Source organism: Saimiri boliviensis, chromosome 10 (genome assembly GCF_048565385.1).
Source record: "Saimiri boliviensis isolate mSaiBol1 chromosome 10, mSaiBol1.pri, whole genome shotgun sequence".
Taxonomy (NCBI): Eukaryota; Metazoa; Chordata; class Mammalia; order Primates; family Cebidae; genus Saimiri; species Saimiri boliviensis.
The window spans coordinates 13,601,763-13,620,704 of record NC_133458.1 but is presented as its reverse complement, the minus strand read 5'-3'; the positions used below and the strand labels follow the sequence as shown (position 1 = coordinate 13,620,704).

Sequence of the window (18,942 nt, the reverse complement as noted above, 5' to 3'; positions counted from 1 at the left end):
GAACAAAATAGTGTTTATAATTTACCTTAGTAGCGTAGTATTCTCTCACTTCAGGCCTAATAGAATCAAAGTCTCCACTGATGAATTCAGGCAAAAAGCTGAAAGAAACAGTAAACCAAGTAAGTCAACTAGTTATTTCCATTTACTTTTGAAACTTTAAAACTGTGGCCAAGTGTAATGGCTTACAACTGTATTCCCTACACTTTGAGAGGTTGAAGCAGGAAGACTGAGGCCTGCTTGAGGCCAGGAGCTCAAGACCAGCTTGGGCAACACAGCAAGAACCTATCTCTACCAAACAATTGAAAAATTAGCCGAGCATGATGGCACACATGTGTAGTCTCAGGTACTTGGGAGGCTGCACTGGGAGGATTGCTTGAGCCCAGGAGTTCGAGGATATAGTAATACATGACAGTGTGCACTGCAGCCTGGGTGACAGAGCAAGACACTATCTCTAATTTTAAAAATAAAAAATAAAACTGTGATTATAAGGACCAAAGAGAGAAGTAATGTACTCAGAACAAAACCAGAAACACAGAAACTATTTTGAGAGAGCATAGGATGTTATACCATACACTCTTGGTTTCAGTGACTGAGGTAAACAACAGGTATCCAACCAATTAATCAACACAGTCACAATGTCAGAGAATACTTCTCTTTTTAAACAAATAGATTAAAAATTAAAGATTACTGGTTTAAAAAATCCTAACAGAAATATTCATCACCTTTGCATATTACCTTCTACATATATACAAGTTTTTACATTACTGTACCCTCACACAAGTTTAGAACTTTCAACAGATATGAATAGAACAAATGATCACGAGGATTCTTTGACATTCTGTGCCAAGCAAGAGTCAGTTCAAAGACATTTCCAAGTATTCTATTGACATTATGTCTAGAAACAGAAATCTTTTAGATAAGTCTGAAATACTACAATAGTAAAGGTTGTTAAATATAGGGAGAGATTCCCAGATGTGGTTTCTGATATTATTACAATTGCCTTATTTCTTTCCCTGCTATGCTTTTCTTAAGTCATTTTAGAAAGCATACCTTACTCCATCTATTATACATAAGCCATCATTTACTATTTTTACATAAAATATTTACATGATCTGGTAGAGTTTCTTCCCACTTAAAACACCTAATTATAGAGAAATAAAACGTCCCTGAATTTCTCAGTACTCCTGAAGAACCACCTAGCCTGCTGAGCCTCAGAAATGTATATGATACAAAGAAGGGAAGGGTTGCTTTCACTTCCTGTAAAAATATTCTACCCTTCACATGCCATGAGAATTAAAACTGTAACTTTTTATCTAGTTAATTGCTTTGATTCAAAATACTAAAACTTCTTAGGTCTTCTCAAGGGGGCCACATTGTTGTTATCGGATGAATAGGCCCATAGCTAAAGAAGACTGCAGTGTTATATTTCTGGGTATTACATTTCAATAAAGGTGAAGCCCCAGAACTTGAAGAAAACTCTATGTCATAATAAATAAAACATGGGGTTATCTGACTCCTGGAGACATTTTACTAATATATACCAAAGGGGTTAGGATTCAGGTACAGAAAATGTATAAAGAAACCCTTCCAGGAGGGGAGAAACACGGCTGTATATTCTACTTAATAAGAAAAATTAAAAACACACACACACATTGCCTTATCCTTCACCGATGGGTAAGCAACTACCAGCGGTGGAAAATAGATCTGGCTCTCATTGCAGAGTAACAAACTAGGGCAAAGGGGACTGATGTTATGACAAATCTCTCTCAGAAAACCTGATGCGTGAGTTCAGGATAAAACGAACAGATAAAATTTAGGGGAAAAAATACTAACCTTGTCCTTTAGCACAATTTCTTTTTGTAAGATTCTTGACTCAGTTGAAAATATTATGTGTGAGGTCAAACCTAATCTAACTGATCTGTATTGAGCCACCTCTTCTTTGAGTTACCACAAAGATCTGGGCCACATAAACTCCTCAGCGTGGATGAACTACGCCCAACAATATTTTTATTAGTCAATTCATTTTGCAAATATTCACTGAACACCACCTATATGCAAAAGACTACAGCTAATTTCAGAAAAAGGTAGAAATGGAAAGTAAATATAAGTACCCAGGTGTTTAAATCAACATCTTCCCATAAGCTTTCTTCCTGGAAACTTCCCCTGCATGTACTTAGTACTTTTAAGTTCATTTTATATCTATTTAGGTAAATAACTTATACCTTACCCCTGGTAGGAGCAAAAATATACTATTACGTTTTTTTTCTCTTTATTTTCTCTTGTTGCATAAATTCATTCATTTTCAAAGTTTCTTTACAGTGTTGCCACCCATCACCATTCAACTGTGTGCAAATTAATAATCGAATCACAAAATATTAGGGCTGGAAGGAATAAAGGAAATTATCCTTCTAATATCCTCATTATCCTTTCTGAGGAACTGAGATCCAAGATGTCAAGGGCATTTTGTCTATAAAGCCAGTATCTAATCTACTTCAAAAGTAAAGCAACATTTAAAATTAGGACTCTGGGTCTCTGCTGGTTCAAGCAACATCCTGGGAAGACCAACTATGCTGCTCTCCAAATTTTAGCCTGTCAGATGTCTAGAACCAATTTGGCAGTTTTCAAATTGCATATTGATTCTGACAATAAATAAATGGTGTTGGGAAAACTAGCTAGCCACGTGCAGAAAGCTGAAACTGGACCACTTCCTTACACCTTACACAAAAATTAACTCCAGATGGATTAAAGATTTAAACATAAGACCTAACACTATAAAAACCTCAGAAGAAAACCTAGGCAATATCATTCAGAATATAGGCATATGCAAGGACTTCATGACTAAAACACCAGAAGCATTGGCAACGAAAGCCAAAATAGACAAATGGGATCTAATTAAACTTAAGAGTTTCTGCACAGCAAAAGAAACAATCATTAGAGTGAACCAGCAACCAACAGAATAGGAAAAAATGTTTGCAGTCTACCCATCTGACAAAGGGCTAATATCCAGAATCTACAAAGAACTAAAGCAGATTTACAAGAAAAAAACAGCCCATTCAAAAGTGGGTAAACAATATGAACAGACACTTTTCATAAGAAGACATATATGAGGCCAGCAAACAAATGAAAAAATGCTCATCATCACTGGTCATTACAGAAATGCAAACCAAAACCACATTGAGATACCATCTCACACCAGCTAGAATGGCAATCATTAAAAAATCTGGAGACAACAGATGCTGGAGAGGATGTGGAGAAACAGGAACACTTTTACACTGTTGGTGGGAGTGTAAATTAGTGCAACAATTGTGGAAGACAGTGTGGCAGTTCCTCAAGGATCTAGAAATAGAAATTCCATTTGACCCAGCAATCCCATTACTGGGTATATACCCAAAGGATTATAAATTGTTCTATTATAAAGACACATGCACTATGTTCATTGTGGTACTGTTTACAATAGGGAAGACCTGGAACCAACCCAAATGCCCATCAATGATAGACTGGACAAAGAAAATGTGGCACATACATACCACGGAATACTATGTAGCCATAAGAAACGATGAGGTCGTGTCCTTTGTAGGGACATGGATAAATCTGGAAAACACCATTCTCAGCAAACTGACACAAGAACAGAAAGCTGAATACTGCATGTTCTCTCTCATAGATGGGTGTTGAACAATGAGAACACATGGGCACAGGGAGGGGAGCATCACACACTGGGGTGTTGGGGGACAGGAGGCAAGGAGAGGGACAGTAGGGGGCAGGGAAGTTGGGGAGTGATAACACTGGGAGAAATGCCTGATGTAGGTGATGGGGAATGGAAACAAAACCACCATGGCATGTGTGTACCTAAGCAACAATCCTGCAAAATCTGCCCATGTACCCCAGAACTTACAGTACAATAAAAAGGAAATAAAGAAGTTATGGTGAATACTACTCAGCCATAAAAAGGAACTAATTAATGGCATTCTCAGCAACCTGGGTAGAACTGGAGACTGTTGTTCTAAATGAAGTAACTCAGAAATGGAAAACCAAACATCATATGCTATCACTCACAAGTGGAATCTAAGCTATGATGATGCAAAGGCATAAGAATGTCAATGGATTTTGGGGACTTGGGGGAATGGGTGGGGGGTGAGGGATAAAAGACTACAAATTGGGTTCATTGTACACTGCTTAGATGATGGGTGCATCAGAATCTGACAAATCACCATTAAATGACTTACTCATGTAACCAAACACCACCTGTTCCCCCCAAAACTTAAGTAAATAAAAATTTTTAAGAAACAAAAAAATAAAAATAAATAAATAAATAAAAGCTGATACACGCAGGCAACTGAACATCTATCCCCTTAGGGACAAATCATCCTAAAGACAATTAGATCTCCCTATATCTTACACTGTGAATAATGAAAGAAAGCTTTTATGCAAATTCACGTATGTTTTAATGGAAAATATTAACAGGAAAACAAACTTGTATAGATAGCAGATGCCTTACTTCGGTTAACTTTTAATATAATTTTCTCCACTGTAACATGTATGCTTTCAAATTGAATCAGGACGTTTATATCTAAGAAGACCCATGCCAAAAATACATCTGGCATTCATGCTGAGATGATTAAAATAATTATAACATTTGTCAAATAATGCACTCGTTTTTGAAACTTGCTGAAATGTACTTTTTGACGCTGCAATTAAAAGCCCATCTCACTTTTCCTGAGGTGCCTGTTGCCATGGTGCCTGGGCATTCTGAAGAGGTATGTACTGGGGATGACACTTGACAGATGTAGAGGAGCTATGTTATGATATAAATGACAGTTTATACAAGATTATTTCCAGAACTCTTTGGGGACTGATTACACGTAGAAACAGACTACAGGTATATGGATTTGTGTAGCCACTGACCGTGTTTCTACCTACTGCTGACTTAGGCACACCGATAAATCTTTTCTTTGCTATCTTCAATCTATGGGCACTGAATTGTTAGTACTGACAGGTGTCCCAAACTCTCCACAAATGGCCCAATCAGACTCCTTTGACATTTTCATTTTAACTCTTACCATACTTGTCACTCATGACACTTCATAACAAAATAATAGTCCAAAAAGTACTGCAATTAATTAGTAAACTTAAGATCTATCACACATAATAATCAAAAGGGAGGCTGACAAATTTAGAAAATATCGTAAATACAATGAAATATATAGAATATAACTACTGCCTTTACAGGGCCTTTCCTGATACCACTGAAGAAGACTGTCCCTCCATAAAGCTGTGTTTTTTTGTTTTGTTTTGTTCTCCTAGGAAAGACATTATTGTTCCCTTAAAACTTGAATAGCACTAAAAATCTCTTACTTTCCATTTCATTTTAAGCAAATACTATGTCTTTTAGCTTCTAATAGACAGTGAGGCCTCTGAAGCAGGATCTGCCTCTGATTGATCTTGGTATGTTCCAAAGCATGAAGAACATTGATGCTAAAAATGATACAATAAGATAAAGGGGTAGAGGAGGAGAAAGAAGAGCAAGAGAGTGAAAAAGAGTCAGAAAGGGAGAGAAGAGGTGTAGGAAGAACAAGGAGAAAAGGGAAGAAGAATGAAGGAGGGAAAGAAGAGACAGAAGGAGGTGGAAAATGGGAGAAAGAGAAAAGCCAGGAAAGGAAAGGAAGGGAGAGAGGGGAACAGAAAAGAAGAATGAGGAAAGAAACATTTATTAGGCACTTATGATGACAACTGCCCCTACCCCCACTTCCTAGCTTGTGCAAATTAAGCTTTCTGAAACTCATAGTCTCCACGTGTAAAATGAGGATAATTTAGGGTGCTTGTGAGGATTAGGAGTTAATACATGTAAAGCACTTAGAAAATGCCTGGCACACAGTGAGCACAGTTGAAGCTGTTCAGTTCAAATAAAAATTACTGCAAGTAAAGTTAAGTAGTTTGCCCTAGATTATAAGGCTAATAAGAGGTAGAGCCAGAACTCAAACCCAGGCAGTTCAATCTTTGTTCTTTAATGGCTAAGTATACAGCCTCCCACGTATACAATTTGCGAAACAGAACAGTAATGTTTTCTGTAGAGAAAGTTCTCTGCATAAATGTACTCTTTCCTGCTGATTTTATTAATTGCTACTAATTTGGTAAGCCTATGTATTTTCTAAAGGTTTCCTTGAGGCAGAAGAGAAAAAGGATTTGTGCTAGTGGTACCAGAAGGAAGGACGGGATCTTTAGGACATACTATGTTAGGAGAAGAACATTTCAGAATATTGTTGAAGAAGAGCATGACTATAGACACAGAAAGTAGTATTCAGTCTGAAAAAAAGAAGGAAGGAATCATTTAAAGATTTGTGCTAACGTTCTCTGTAAATTCATATAAAGTTGGTGGTGGGGGGGAACAAGAGTGACACAAAATACATAAAAATGCTACCACATTTTCACTGTGTTTATAAACACAATCAGTTCAACTGTTTATATAAATAAGTCTCTGAATATAATAATGGTGTCAAAAGATATTTAAATATTTTTATAGCCTTGGATAAGAGACATTCTAAGGAAAGACAGAAAACACAACAATAAATAAGCTGATAGATTATGTAAAAATGTAACAATACATTTAAAAAAGATACGGTCAAATTATAACACTTTTACATATGCAAAATATATAACCCATAAGAACTGCTGCCCTCAACACATGAAGAGCACCCAAAGTGGTAAAGGATAGAGACCCAAATAGAAAAAGTGCCAAAGACTATTCACACTAGCAGTAAGTACAGGAAAACACGGTAAATCTAATCATCAAGGAAATAAATGTTAAAGCAAAAAAATTGAGTACTTTCTTTTACATAAAAACTCAAAAATTAAGAAAAGTGAACTGGGTATTGATAGGGGTGAGTGAAAACAGGCACAAACACAGACTAGTGAAGTTGTGAAGAGGGCAATGCCTGCAAACAGGCAATCCCACTTTGGGAATTCATCCCGGCTTTAAAAAAAAAAAACAAAAAAACCCAAAAAACAGTACCTAGGATATCTGCAAAACAAAGCAAGGGATATAACAAGGAAAGAAGAAAAAATACTGAATATTTAACAATATAGGGAAGGTGAAATAAAACCTTGTGTAACCTGTGAGGGAAAGCAGGCAGCTTTTAGATGAGCTAACCTCCGTCTACTGTTCTAGAGGGAATGCCCACCACATGTTACTAAGTTAAAAAAAAGCCTAAATATATTTGTGCATTTTGTATAAACACAAAGGAAGTTATGGAAGTGAACGATTCAAGCTATTCACACTAAGTATCTCAGGTGACGGGGTTAATTTTTCTTTGAAAAATTTTACAAAGCATACCTTAGTTTAATAACTAGAAAGAAAATTAATAATGCAACTTGTTAAAGCAAATAAAAATGTTAAGGAAAATGAAAAATAAACTGAAAACTCTTAGACTCTGAGTATAAGCACATTAAATAGTATTTAGCAGCCACTGAGGTTGTTATAAATGAGTTTAGTCAATTTACTCAAAGAAGACAGTGTTTTATCTCTTAGAATAATTGATTGCATCTTCTCAAACAAGGCAGAAAATAACACTGTTTCACAAAATAATTATTTAAGAATTTCTTTATATGCTAACAACATCCAGAGGGAGAAAATAGTAATGAAAACATTAACAAATGAAACATAGATAGAATCTCCATACCACACAGTTAAAATAATGACTGGGGAACAGAATGAAGATGGATCAGTGACAAGCAAAAATACATAATTTTGCAAAAGACCTGTTGATTGAGTCAAAGAGGGAAATACAGAAAAAGCTGCCAAAAAGAGGAAGACTTAAGGACTCTTACCCTGGAAAAAACATTCTAGGAAACATTTTTTTGAATATTTGTTCTATGCCAGTCTCTGTATTTTATTCACACACTTTATGTTTATTAATATAATTTTAGCTAATTTCCATAACACTCCAATAAGGTTGATTTTTATCATCCAAATTTTATGCTAGAAAGCCAGGGCTGAGTGACATGAAGCCACCTGCACTGGTGTCACACAGATTCAAAAGGTCCTCTCTCCTCCTCCTCCTCCGTTCTTCATTGAACAACATATGTCCTAGACTAGCATAAAGAGAGAATCCTGCTACACCTCCTGCACAGGATGCAATTTCACTGTTTCCCAAATCCTGTCCCTTGTCTGTAATCTGCTTTGCCTGCATACCCAACAGAGGAGCACAGTCATCAAGCCACAGCAGGAGGGCAATGCAAAGTTGCTCCACAGCACAAGTGACAGGTCCCCAGGCACAGTGTCAGGTGAAGCAAGGTTCATGGTTTTAACGAATGTAGAAGTGGGGAAGGGAGGCACCATCATAAAAATCACATGAGGCTTGTCGACAGTATATTTCATTCTAGTTAGTAAACAAATTAAATATTCAATTCCATAACTGAGCAATCAACACAAGCAATGTAAATTTCGTAGGTTAGTAGGAAATTAAAGCAAACAGGCTGCTACTTCTACCCCTGCGATGTGAATTAACCTCTCACCACAGCCACTTAGAAAACCACACAAAAGTAGTAGAAATCCAGATCATGGAAAAATGACAGCTCTGGACAGTGATTACTGTATGATTCCATAATGGTGGATACATATCATATATTTGTCCAAATCTATGCAATGTAAAACACCAATTGTGAACCGTAATATAAACTACAGACTTTGGGTAACAATAACGTGTCAATGTTGGTTCATCAATTGTAAAAATAAAAATGCTATCACTCTGGTGGGGGATGTTGATAATGGGAAAACTAGGAATGTGTGGGTGCATGGGGTATCTTGGCTGTCTTTGTATCCTTCTCTCAATTTTGCTGTGAACCTTAAAACTGCTCTTAAAAAATAGTGTTAGCCAGGTGTAGTGGCTCATGCCTGTAATCCCAGCACTCTGGGAGGCTGAGGAGGGCAGGCAAATCACGAGGTCAGGACTTCAAGACTAGCCGACCATCATGGTGAAACCCTGTCTCTACTAAAAACAGAAAAAATTAGCCGGGTGTGTTGGTGGGCATCTATAATCCCAGCTACACAAGAGGCTGAGGCAGGAGAATCACTTGAACCTGTGAGGTGGAAGTTGCAGTGAGCTGAGATGGGGCCACTGTATTCCAGCCTGGGCTACAGAGTAAGACTCACTCTCAAAAAAAAAAAAAAAAAAAAAAAAAAAAAAAAAAAAAAAATCTGTAACAATTTTATTCCTAGGTATACAACAGATATACAGAGAAATGAAAACTCATATGCTTACAAAATCCTGTACACTACAACTTGGATGAACCTTGAAAACATTATGCTAAGTTAAAGAAGCCAGGCACAAAAGTCCACATAACACATGATTTCATTCATTTACAAATCCCCAAAGAAAAACCTAAAGGAGGCCGGACGCGGTGGCTGAAACCTGTAATCCCAGCACTTTGGGAGGCCGAGGTGGGTGGATCACGAGGTCAAGAGATCGAGACCATCTTGGTCAACATGGTGAAACCCCGTCTCTACTAAAAATACAAAAATTAGCTGCGCATGGTGGTGCGTGCCTGTAATCCCAGCTACTTGGGAGGCTGAGGCAGGAGAATTGCTTGAACCCAGGAGATGGAGGTTGCGGTGAGCCGAGATCTCGCCATTGCACTCCAGCCTGGGTAACAAGAGCGAAACTCCGTCTCAAAAAAAAAAAGAAAAACCTAAAGGGACAAAAAGTAGATTAGCGGTTGTTAGGGCTTGGGGAAAGAAGGAGGATGGTAGTTGAAGGGTACATGATATCTTTTTGAGGTGGTAAAAAGGTTCAAAATTGACAACAACGAATCAGAGTTCCTATTCCTTCACATTCTTACCATGACTGAAAATGGAGATGGTTGCACCTATCTATGAACACCGAAACCCTCTGATTGTATACTTTTAATGAGTACATTATTTGGAATTGGACAGCTTCATCTAATTGGTATTTCTAGAATACTCCAGCCACCACCAACAGAGATACACATTCTCTTTAAGCTGCACATAAAACATTCTCCAAATTAGACACTATTCTGGGCCAGGGATCAACAATTTTTTTTTTATTTTATTTTTTATTTTTTAGATGGAGTTTTGCTCTTGTTGCCCAGGCTGGAGTGCAGTGGCACAATCTCGGCTCACCACAACCTCTGCCTACCGGGTTCAAGCAATTCTCCTGCCTCAGCCACCTGAGGAGCTGGCATTACAGGCATGCACCGGCATATACCACCATGCCCAGCTAATTTTGTATTTTTAGCAGAGTCAGAGTTTCTCCATGTTGTTCATGCTGGTGTCTGAACTCTCAATCTCAGGTGATCTGCTCACCTCAGCCTCCCAAAGTGTGAGGATTACAGGCATTAGCCACCATGCCTGGCCTTACAATTTGTTTTCTGAAAGAGCGAGAGAGTCAATATTTTAGGCTCTACAGGCTATAAGGTATCTGTCACAACTACTTAACTCTGTCATGGCAGCATGATAGCAGCTGTAGAAAATAAGAAGAAAATGGTCACAGCTGTGCTTCAGGAAAACTGTTTAGAGGCAGGGCCCTGCCAGTTATAATTTGCCAACCCCTGTTCTAGGCCATAATACAAGATTCAATCGATTTATACACTTGAAATCATACCAAGTATGTTCTCTAATACATACCTTTCTTTCTTTTCTGCCTTTTTCAAAGTAATCACTGTAATTAGTACTCTCTAGAATGGACTATGACTGCCATAAGAACTGGTGAGGCTTTAAAATCTCCATTTACATAAAGCAGGTCTGTATTAGTCCATACTCACACTACTAAGAAGAAATACCTGAGAGTGGGCAATTTATAAAGGAAAGAGGGTTGATTGACTCACAGCTCTGTATTGCTGGAGAGTCCTAAGGAAACTTACAATCATGGCAGAAGGCAAGGAGAAATAGGCACCTTCTTCATAGGGTGGAGTAATAACAAGTAAGAGAAATGCCAGATGCTTATAAAACCATCAGATCTCCTGACTGGCTACCACAAGAACAGCAAGGGGGAACCGCCCTCATGATCCAATTACCTCCACCTCATCCCACTGTTGACATGTGGGGATTATGGGGATTACAATCAGAGGTGAGATTAGAGTGATGACAAAGAGCCAAACTATATCAGGGTCCTTAAATAACCTCCTTTCATTCAAGGTCATCTCCTTATAAGGTTGATGAGAGAAAAAATTGATGCCTGGCTAGGGCTATTGTATGTAGGGGGTCTGCATGATCTCACCACGTGTATGTGGGTTTTCTCTAGGTACACAGGTTTCTACCCATATCCCAAAGATATGCGTGTTTGGTGAACTGGCTTTCTACATGGTCCCATTGTGAGTATAAATGTGAGAGTCTGTGTGTGTGTGTGGGGGTGTGTGTGTGTAAGTGTGCCTCAGGGTACAATGTGTCCTGTCCTGGGTCAGTTCCCTCTTTGTGTACTGAGCGGCATAGAGAAGCTCCGACCACCCATCACCCTGAACTGAAATCAGTTGGTAAATAATTATCTTACTTGCTTTTATTGATCTTTCTTCATTTGATCTTAGCTAAAAGGCTGAGAAGTGATTTGTATTGATTTTTCTTAAATGTACATATAGCTCGTATTTATTTCAGTGTTAAATATTAGAAGTGTTTTGTCTTTATTCAGAAGTGTGGTGATGTTTTTGTGACCAGAAATATGCCATAGGAACTTAACTCTTGTTGATGTCAATTAGCCTAGGGTAAAATGGCTTTTATTTCATGTCATTTTGCTTAAAATCAGTTTCTAAGAAACTACCAACAATGTTAAGGATTTTCTGTATACAATAATACTGGTATTAATTGAAACCAATTACATTAAAGTTAAAAATTTTAATTTTCCTACCCATATCCTACTTATTACACTAGTTTAAAATTCTCCCACTAGATTATATATTTAATTCAATCTTATATTTTATATTTATTCATATCATATTTAATATACAACTAATTTAGTTTTTAAATATTTTACAGTTCAGGCACACATAAATTTTAAAAAAGATACATTTTAAAAAGTCACTTTATCATTGCCTTATTATAGTTTCAAATTTTAATCAGTAACTAAAATGTTACATAAAACTCTTCTAAATATTTAAGAGTGATTTTATAATCACATATTTAATTTAAAAATTTAATATTCAGTGTAACATTTGCTAAGACACTATTATACTAGGCTTAGTGTGTTTTATCAGAAATGACTTCATTGCATCTCCAATGCTAGCAGTTTGGTATTATACATTTAGGTGGTAGAATGTGTTGTCAGTAACTTTCACAACATATGATGACAGATTTTTCCCTATAGGAAAGAAAATATTGGGTCGCTTTTATGGCTTTGCTAGGATGTCAAGGTCCAGAAAACTGTAAGTGATGAGCAGTTTCTGGAAAAGAGATTATTTCCAGTCTAGAGAAGCAGTTTACATTTTTAATTAAGTCCTGTCTAGCTGGAGAAAAGGAAGGATGAGATATAAGGAAGAAAAAGATAAAGTCAATAGCAAACCTAAGGTAAAAAGTTTTCAATGAAAAGCCATTTTAAATTTGCTGTCAACTCTTTTCCCAAAATGTACCGTCTCCTTTGCTCTAGAAAGAGTAAAAGAAAGATGAAATCACTAAGAAAAGAGGACAAAGGAAATAAAACTTATAGAGTAACAGTACATACAAGGAGAGCAAAAACTGCATACATAATTGTATACAACTCAATTACATACCACATGAGATAAACAACATATTAATTTTTATGTACTACATATAACCTCGAACATTTTCTCTGAGGTGATTAATATGGCAAGAACTAATGGGAGTGTCTGTGAAGATAGTTTCTGTACTAAATTACATGTGTTATATTATGTGATTCCACAAAACAAAATTTATAATTACACTTAAGCACATAGACTATAGTCATTTTATTCTCTTTCATCATTCCTGAAAGATGCTGTTCTTTAAAAACCCATTATCAATTTTTGGATGAGAATAAGGTTTATTCATGTATCCAGGTAAGAGATAAAGAAAGTGGGTTGCCATTTACTTAATCAAGGCTGACTGCTGCCCATCTAAACACACAGAAAGTAGAATAATTTAATATAAAACTCTTCTACCCAGTCACCACCATCTATTCCTATAAGATAGACAAGTCACTAAGGCATTCTATAAGCTGATTCAATCAACCTTTCTAATATTTCTCAACATTTTCTTCGGTAAACCATATACAATCTAAATTTTAAAATAAAAACATGTGATTCTTATAAATAGAATAAGAACTATACTTTAGTCAGAGTTTGAGATTATAGAATATTTCACGGTCCAAGTTCAGTTAAAAGTTGCAAACACAGAAGGAGAACTCAAGAGTGGCCAGAGCCAAAACTACATACTGGTGAATCTGCCATTTATGGGATACTTAATCAAACTCATCAAATATTTATTAAATATGTAATTTATATATACTAGAATACTGATACAACAGTTGTCACGGTCCCAATAGGTTTGAAGTCTAGAACAGACAAAGCAGGCCATCATGGAACTGACACTACAGGTAACAGAGTGCTACAGTGGCACACAAGAAGTGTTAGGCTTTGGGGAGCAAGCTAGTAAGAGAGAAGGAAGGAAGGCTTTCTAGTAATTGATACCACAAGAAAAGTAAAAATAAATAAATGAAGCCATGGCAAGAAGGTGAGAGGGAAAAAATAATACCCATATTCAGGGAATGGAAAGAAAAGTAGCAAAATAAAAGTGTTTGTAAAAGAAATGGTATGAAATGAAGGAGCAGTAAGGAAGATCATGATGGCCACTTCATTTCTTAGATCACAGCTTGCTATGGTCTCGATATTTATGTCCCCCCCCAAATTTGTATGTTGAAACTTAATTCTCAATGTGATGGTATCAAGAATGAGCACTTTGGGAGATTAGGTGAGATTAGTGTCTTTATAAAAGAGGCCTGAGGCCCCTTCCACTATGAGGACACAGTGAGAAGACACCATATATGAACCAGAAAACAGTCCCTTACCAGACACAGAAGCTGCTAGTGCCTTGATCTTGGACATTGCAGCCTCCAGAACTGATAAATAAGCTCCTGTTGTTTAAAAACCACACTGTTTATAGTATTTTGTTATAACAGCCCAATCATTTAAGGTCAGTATTGTTATGTGTGAAATTGATACTGTCATCATGATGCTAGCTGGTTATTCTGCAGACACATTCATGTGGTTATTTCATAGTGTCACTGGTCTGTGTACTTCAGTGTGTTTTGGTAGTGGCTGGTACCACCACTACAAATATTTCAGGGTCCTAAGAAGGACCATATTTAGTGCTTCCTTAAAGAGCTCTTGCAAGGCCTCGTGATGACAAAATCCCTCAGCATTAATCTATCTGAAAAGGATTTTATTTCTCCATCGCTTATGAAGGTTAGTTTGGCCAGATATGAAATTCTGCGTTAGAAATTCATTTCTTTAGGAATGTTGAATATTAGCTCCCAATCTCTTCTGGCTTGCAGGGTTTCTGCTGAGAGATCTGCTGTGAGTCTTCTTCCCTGTGTAGGTAGTATGGCCTTTCTCCCTGGCTGCCCTAAACATTTTTTCTTTCATTTTGACCATGGAGAATCTGATGATTATGCATCTTGTGGTTGATCTTTCCCTTATTGGGGTTCTCTGCATTTCCTAAATTTGAATGTTGGCCTATCCTGCTAGTTTGGGAAGTTCTCCTGGATGATACCCTAAAATGTGTTTTCCAGCTTAGTTCAATTCTCTCTGTCTCTTTCAGGTACCCCAGTCATAGGTTCAGTCTCTTTACATAATCCCATATTTCTCAGAGGTTTCACTCATTCCTTCCATTCTTTATTCTCTATTCTTGTCTGCTTATCTTATTTCAACAAGATAGTCTTCAAATCTTGAAATTTTTTCCTCTGCTTGATGTATTCCACCATTGATACTTGTGGTTACATTGTGAATTTCTCATGTTGTGTTTTTCAGCCTCATCAGGTTGGTTATGTTCCTCTCTAAACTGGCTATTCTGGCTATCGGCTACTGTGTTGTTCTCATCATAATTCTTAGCTTTTTTACATTGAGTTACAACATGCTCGTTTAGCTTAGTGAAGTTCATTATTACGTACCTTCTAAAGCCTATTTCTGTCAACTCAGTCATCTCAGCCTCAGCTCAGTTCTGTGTCCTTGCTAGAGGGGTGTGGCAGTCATTTGGAAGAAATGAGGCACTCTGGCTTTTTGAGTTTTCAGCCATGTAAATAGGCTGAATGCCCCAATTATAAGAGATAGAATGGCAAGCTGGATAAAGAGCCAAGAAACATTGGTATGCTATTTTCATGAGATCCATCTAATGGGCAAAGACACATATAGCCTCAAAATAAAGGGATGAAGGAAAATTTATCAAGCAAATGAAAAACAGTAAAAAACAGGGGTTGTAATATCTAGAAAACCCCATTGTCTCAGCCCAAAAGCTTCTTAAGTAGATAAGCAACTTTAGCAAGTCTTAGACAAAAATTGCTAGCATTCCTATAAACCAACAATAGGGAAGCAGACAACCAAATCTGTTTTCATTCATATTCAAATAAGTTCCCATTCACAATTGCTCATAAGAGTGAACAGACAACCTACAGAATAGGAGAGAATTTTTGCAAAAGATTCATCTGACAAAGGTCTCATATCCAGAATCTACAAAGGACTTAAATTTACAAGAAACAAACAAACAAAAAATACATGAAAAAGTGGGCAAAGTACATCAACAGACACTTCTCAAAAGAGGACACATATGTGGGTAACAAACATATGAAAAAAGAGCTCAACATCACTGATCATGAGAGAAATGCAAATCAAAACCACAATGAGATACCATCTCACGCCAATCAGAATGCTATTACTGCCGGGCGCAGTGGCTCACGCCTGTAATCCCAGCACTTTGGGAGGCCAAGGCGGGTGGATCACGAGGTCAAGAGATTGAGACCATCCTGGTCAACATGGTGAAACCCCATCTCTACTAAAACAACAACAACAACAACAACAACAACAACAAAAAATTAGCTGGGCATGGTGGCGTATGCCTGTAATCCCAGCTACTCAGGAGGCTGAGTCAGGAGAATTGCCTGAACCTGGGAGGCGGAGGTTGCAGTGAGCCGAGATCGCACCATTGCACTCCAAGCCTGGGTAACAAGAGTGAAACTCCGTCTCAAAAAAAAAAAAAGAATGCTATTACTAAAAAGTCAAAAAACAACAGATGCTGGCAAGGTTGAGGAGAAAAAGGAATGCACTGTTGGTGGGTGTGTAAATTAATTCTACCACTGTGGAAGACAGTGTGGCAAGACCTCAAAGATCTAGAGGCAGAAATACCATTTGACCCAGCAATCCCATTATTAGGTATATATCAAAAGAAATATAAATCATTCTATTATAAAGATACAGGCACACATATGTTCACTGCATCACTATTCACAACGGCAAAGACATGGAATTAACCTAAATGCTCCTCAGTGATATACTGGATAAAGAAAATGTGGTACATATACATCACGGAATACTATGCAGCCATAAAAAATATGAGATCATGTCCTCAAGTCCTTTGCAGGGACATGGATGGGGTTGGATACCATTTTCCTCAGCAAACTAATGCAGGGAACAGAAAACCAAACACTGCATGCTCTCACTTATAAGTGGGAGCTGAGTGATGAGAACACATGGACACATGGTGGGGAACTCTACACACTGGAGCCTGTTGTTGGGGGGAGGGGAGGGAGAGCATCGGGAAGAAGAGCTAATGGATGCTTAGCTTAATACCTAGGTGACAGGATGATTCGTACAGCAAACCTCCACGGCACACATTTACCTCTGTAACAAACCTATACATCCTGCACATGTACGCCTTACTTAAAAGTTGAAGAAAAAAAAAAACAACCCAATCAGACTAAGACACAACTGACGTTTCATTCAGTCACTTGTATTGACATGTGGCTAGCCATGCTACAATTTTTAAAGAGTTAGTGATTTTGCAGTATCTCTTAGCTCCAAAATAGGGCTTTGTATAATATTAATATATTTAATAAAAGTTGTACAAGTCAATATTTCCTCTGTCTCTTAACATTAGGTCACTTCCCCTTGAGTCATTTGTTGTAATTATTTGTTTTCCAAAAGAGGCCAGAAGGGGTGAGAAGAATGAAAGGTTATTTGAATAGAAACTAAGCTATGCAGTTATTTTCCTAGAAGGGCATGGTAGTGGCAGTAGGGCAAGACAGTGCCAGAAATGCAATATATATATTTAGAAGAATCATGGTAAACCCCATGCAGTCCAGAGCGGAAGGTTTCATCTTTTCTGATTTACAAACATGAAAGAGTCCAAAATATATTTATGGGTTAATGCCAATTCTTCACCTTAACAAATATAAAAAGCTAGCTCACTGATAGTGAATTACTTTGTGTAATTTGTTTGCTTTATGCTTCTCTCTGTGATTCAGCTGAGACATAATCCACAGAATTCAATAAATACAGCTAGTGATAAACGCCATTTGGGTCACTAATAGGTTGTCTGCTCCTCCCAAGTTTTCCAAAGCAAAGAGTAATAAGCTGCCTAGCTACAGTTTCCACTAGCAGAACGTTTTTCATCTTGATTCTGACTTTCCCCTATAGCTTCCCCCACAGCAGGAACTAAAACCTTACTTAAGAAAATGACACAAACACACAAAAAAAGAATTCCTTAAGGCAAACACTTTCTTGCTAAAGTAAGTACTGTATTTTCTATCCTGGATAGTTACTGATTTTATCTTGCTGCAGCTATACATTGTATAGACATGTGAGTCACTGTCCCAAAGACAGAGACTAGAGTATGGGTGGTTCTCTACGGTACTTAATACTGATCTCTGTGTTATAGGAATCCAAAAGAAATGCAGCCAGATGATCATGGCTTTTGTATAGGCCACCCAGAAATCATACAACCATGAGATGATATTATTAATAAAATTAAAAAGAATATTAGGAAAAACATTTTTAAAAAATTCAAAAGACAAAGGGTGAATATCCTTGTTCAAACAGAGTTGACTCCAATAGCTTATTAAATGGAAATAAAATCAAATAGGGAAAATAAAACAGAAAAAAGACACGACACAAAAGGGAAGAAATTTAAATATCTTATAATTTCTAATCACACACACACACACACACACACAAGTATTTTCCAATGCCAAAGACTTCCAGATTGCTAAATCTAATGGTCAGTTCTCCTATGTTACTTTATCATCAGAAACACGTAACCCAAATGATCTCTCTCTCTCTCTCCTATGTTACTTTATCCATCAGAAGTATATAACACAGTGATCACTCTGTATTCCTTGAATTTTTTTTTCATCATTTAAGGACCATGACCATAGTTTCCTGGTTTCCCCCCCAACTCATGGGTTACTCCTGCTTTGTCCCTCGGATTTTTTAACACTACTCAGTTAAAAAACCCGAGGGACAAAGCAGGAGTAACCTGCTCAGTATCTGTGCTTCTCTTCTGGCTGCAGTCACTAGGTTATCCCACTGTCTCATGGCCTTACATGGTTCTCTGTAATACTGATGACTTTGTATCCAACAACCTACTCAACATGAGATGGACAAATAACTCAAAATCAAATCACTGAATCTCTGCTCTTCCCCTCACTGAAATCACTACTCTTAAAATCTCCCCAGTCTCGTCTAAGGAAAAACCATTCTTTTCTAGTTGTTTACTACAAAATCCTTGACTTTTCTTTCTTGCACCTAATAACTGATTTGTCAGCCAGTTCTACAGGCAACAATACATTCTCAATCTGGCTCTTTCTTTGCATCCTCCATGCTACAACCCTGAACAAAACAGCTGATGCCACTCCTCTGCTCAATACCTTCCAATCTCTTTCCATCTCATTCACAGTAAATCATCAATATGATCTATAAAGATGCCTTAAGATCTACCCTCTTATCTTTCTGCTCACTCTC

The 18,942-nt window shown here is 37.3% G+C and overlaps 1 protein-coding gene across 7 annotated transcripts in view; it reads right to left on the bottom strand.

Annotated features, from left to right (window-relative positions):
• Positions 1-18,942, bottom strand: part of TPK1 (thiamin pyrophosphokinase 1) — a 380,490-nt gene that overhangs the window by 202,086 nt on the left and 159,462 nt on the right. For all 7 annotated transcript variants that reach the window (XM_074378961.1, XM_010340431.3, XM_074378962.1 and 4 more), the window contains one exon: positions 26-98. In XM_074378961.1, the coding sequence (XP_074235062.1) occupies positions 26-98 (73 nt within the window). The remainder of the gene's footprint in view (positions 1-25; positions 99-18,942) is intronic.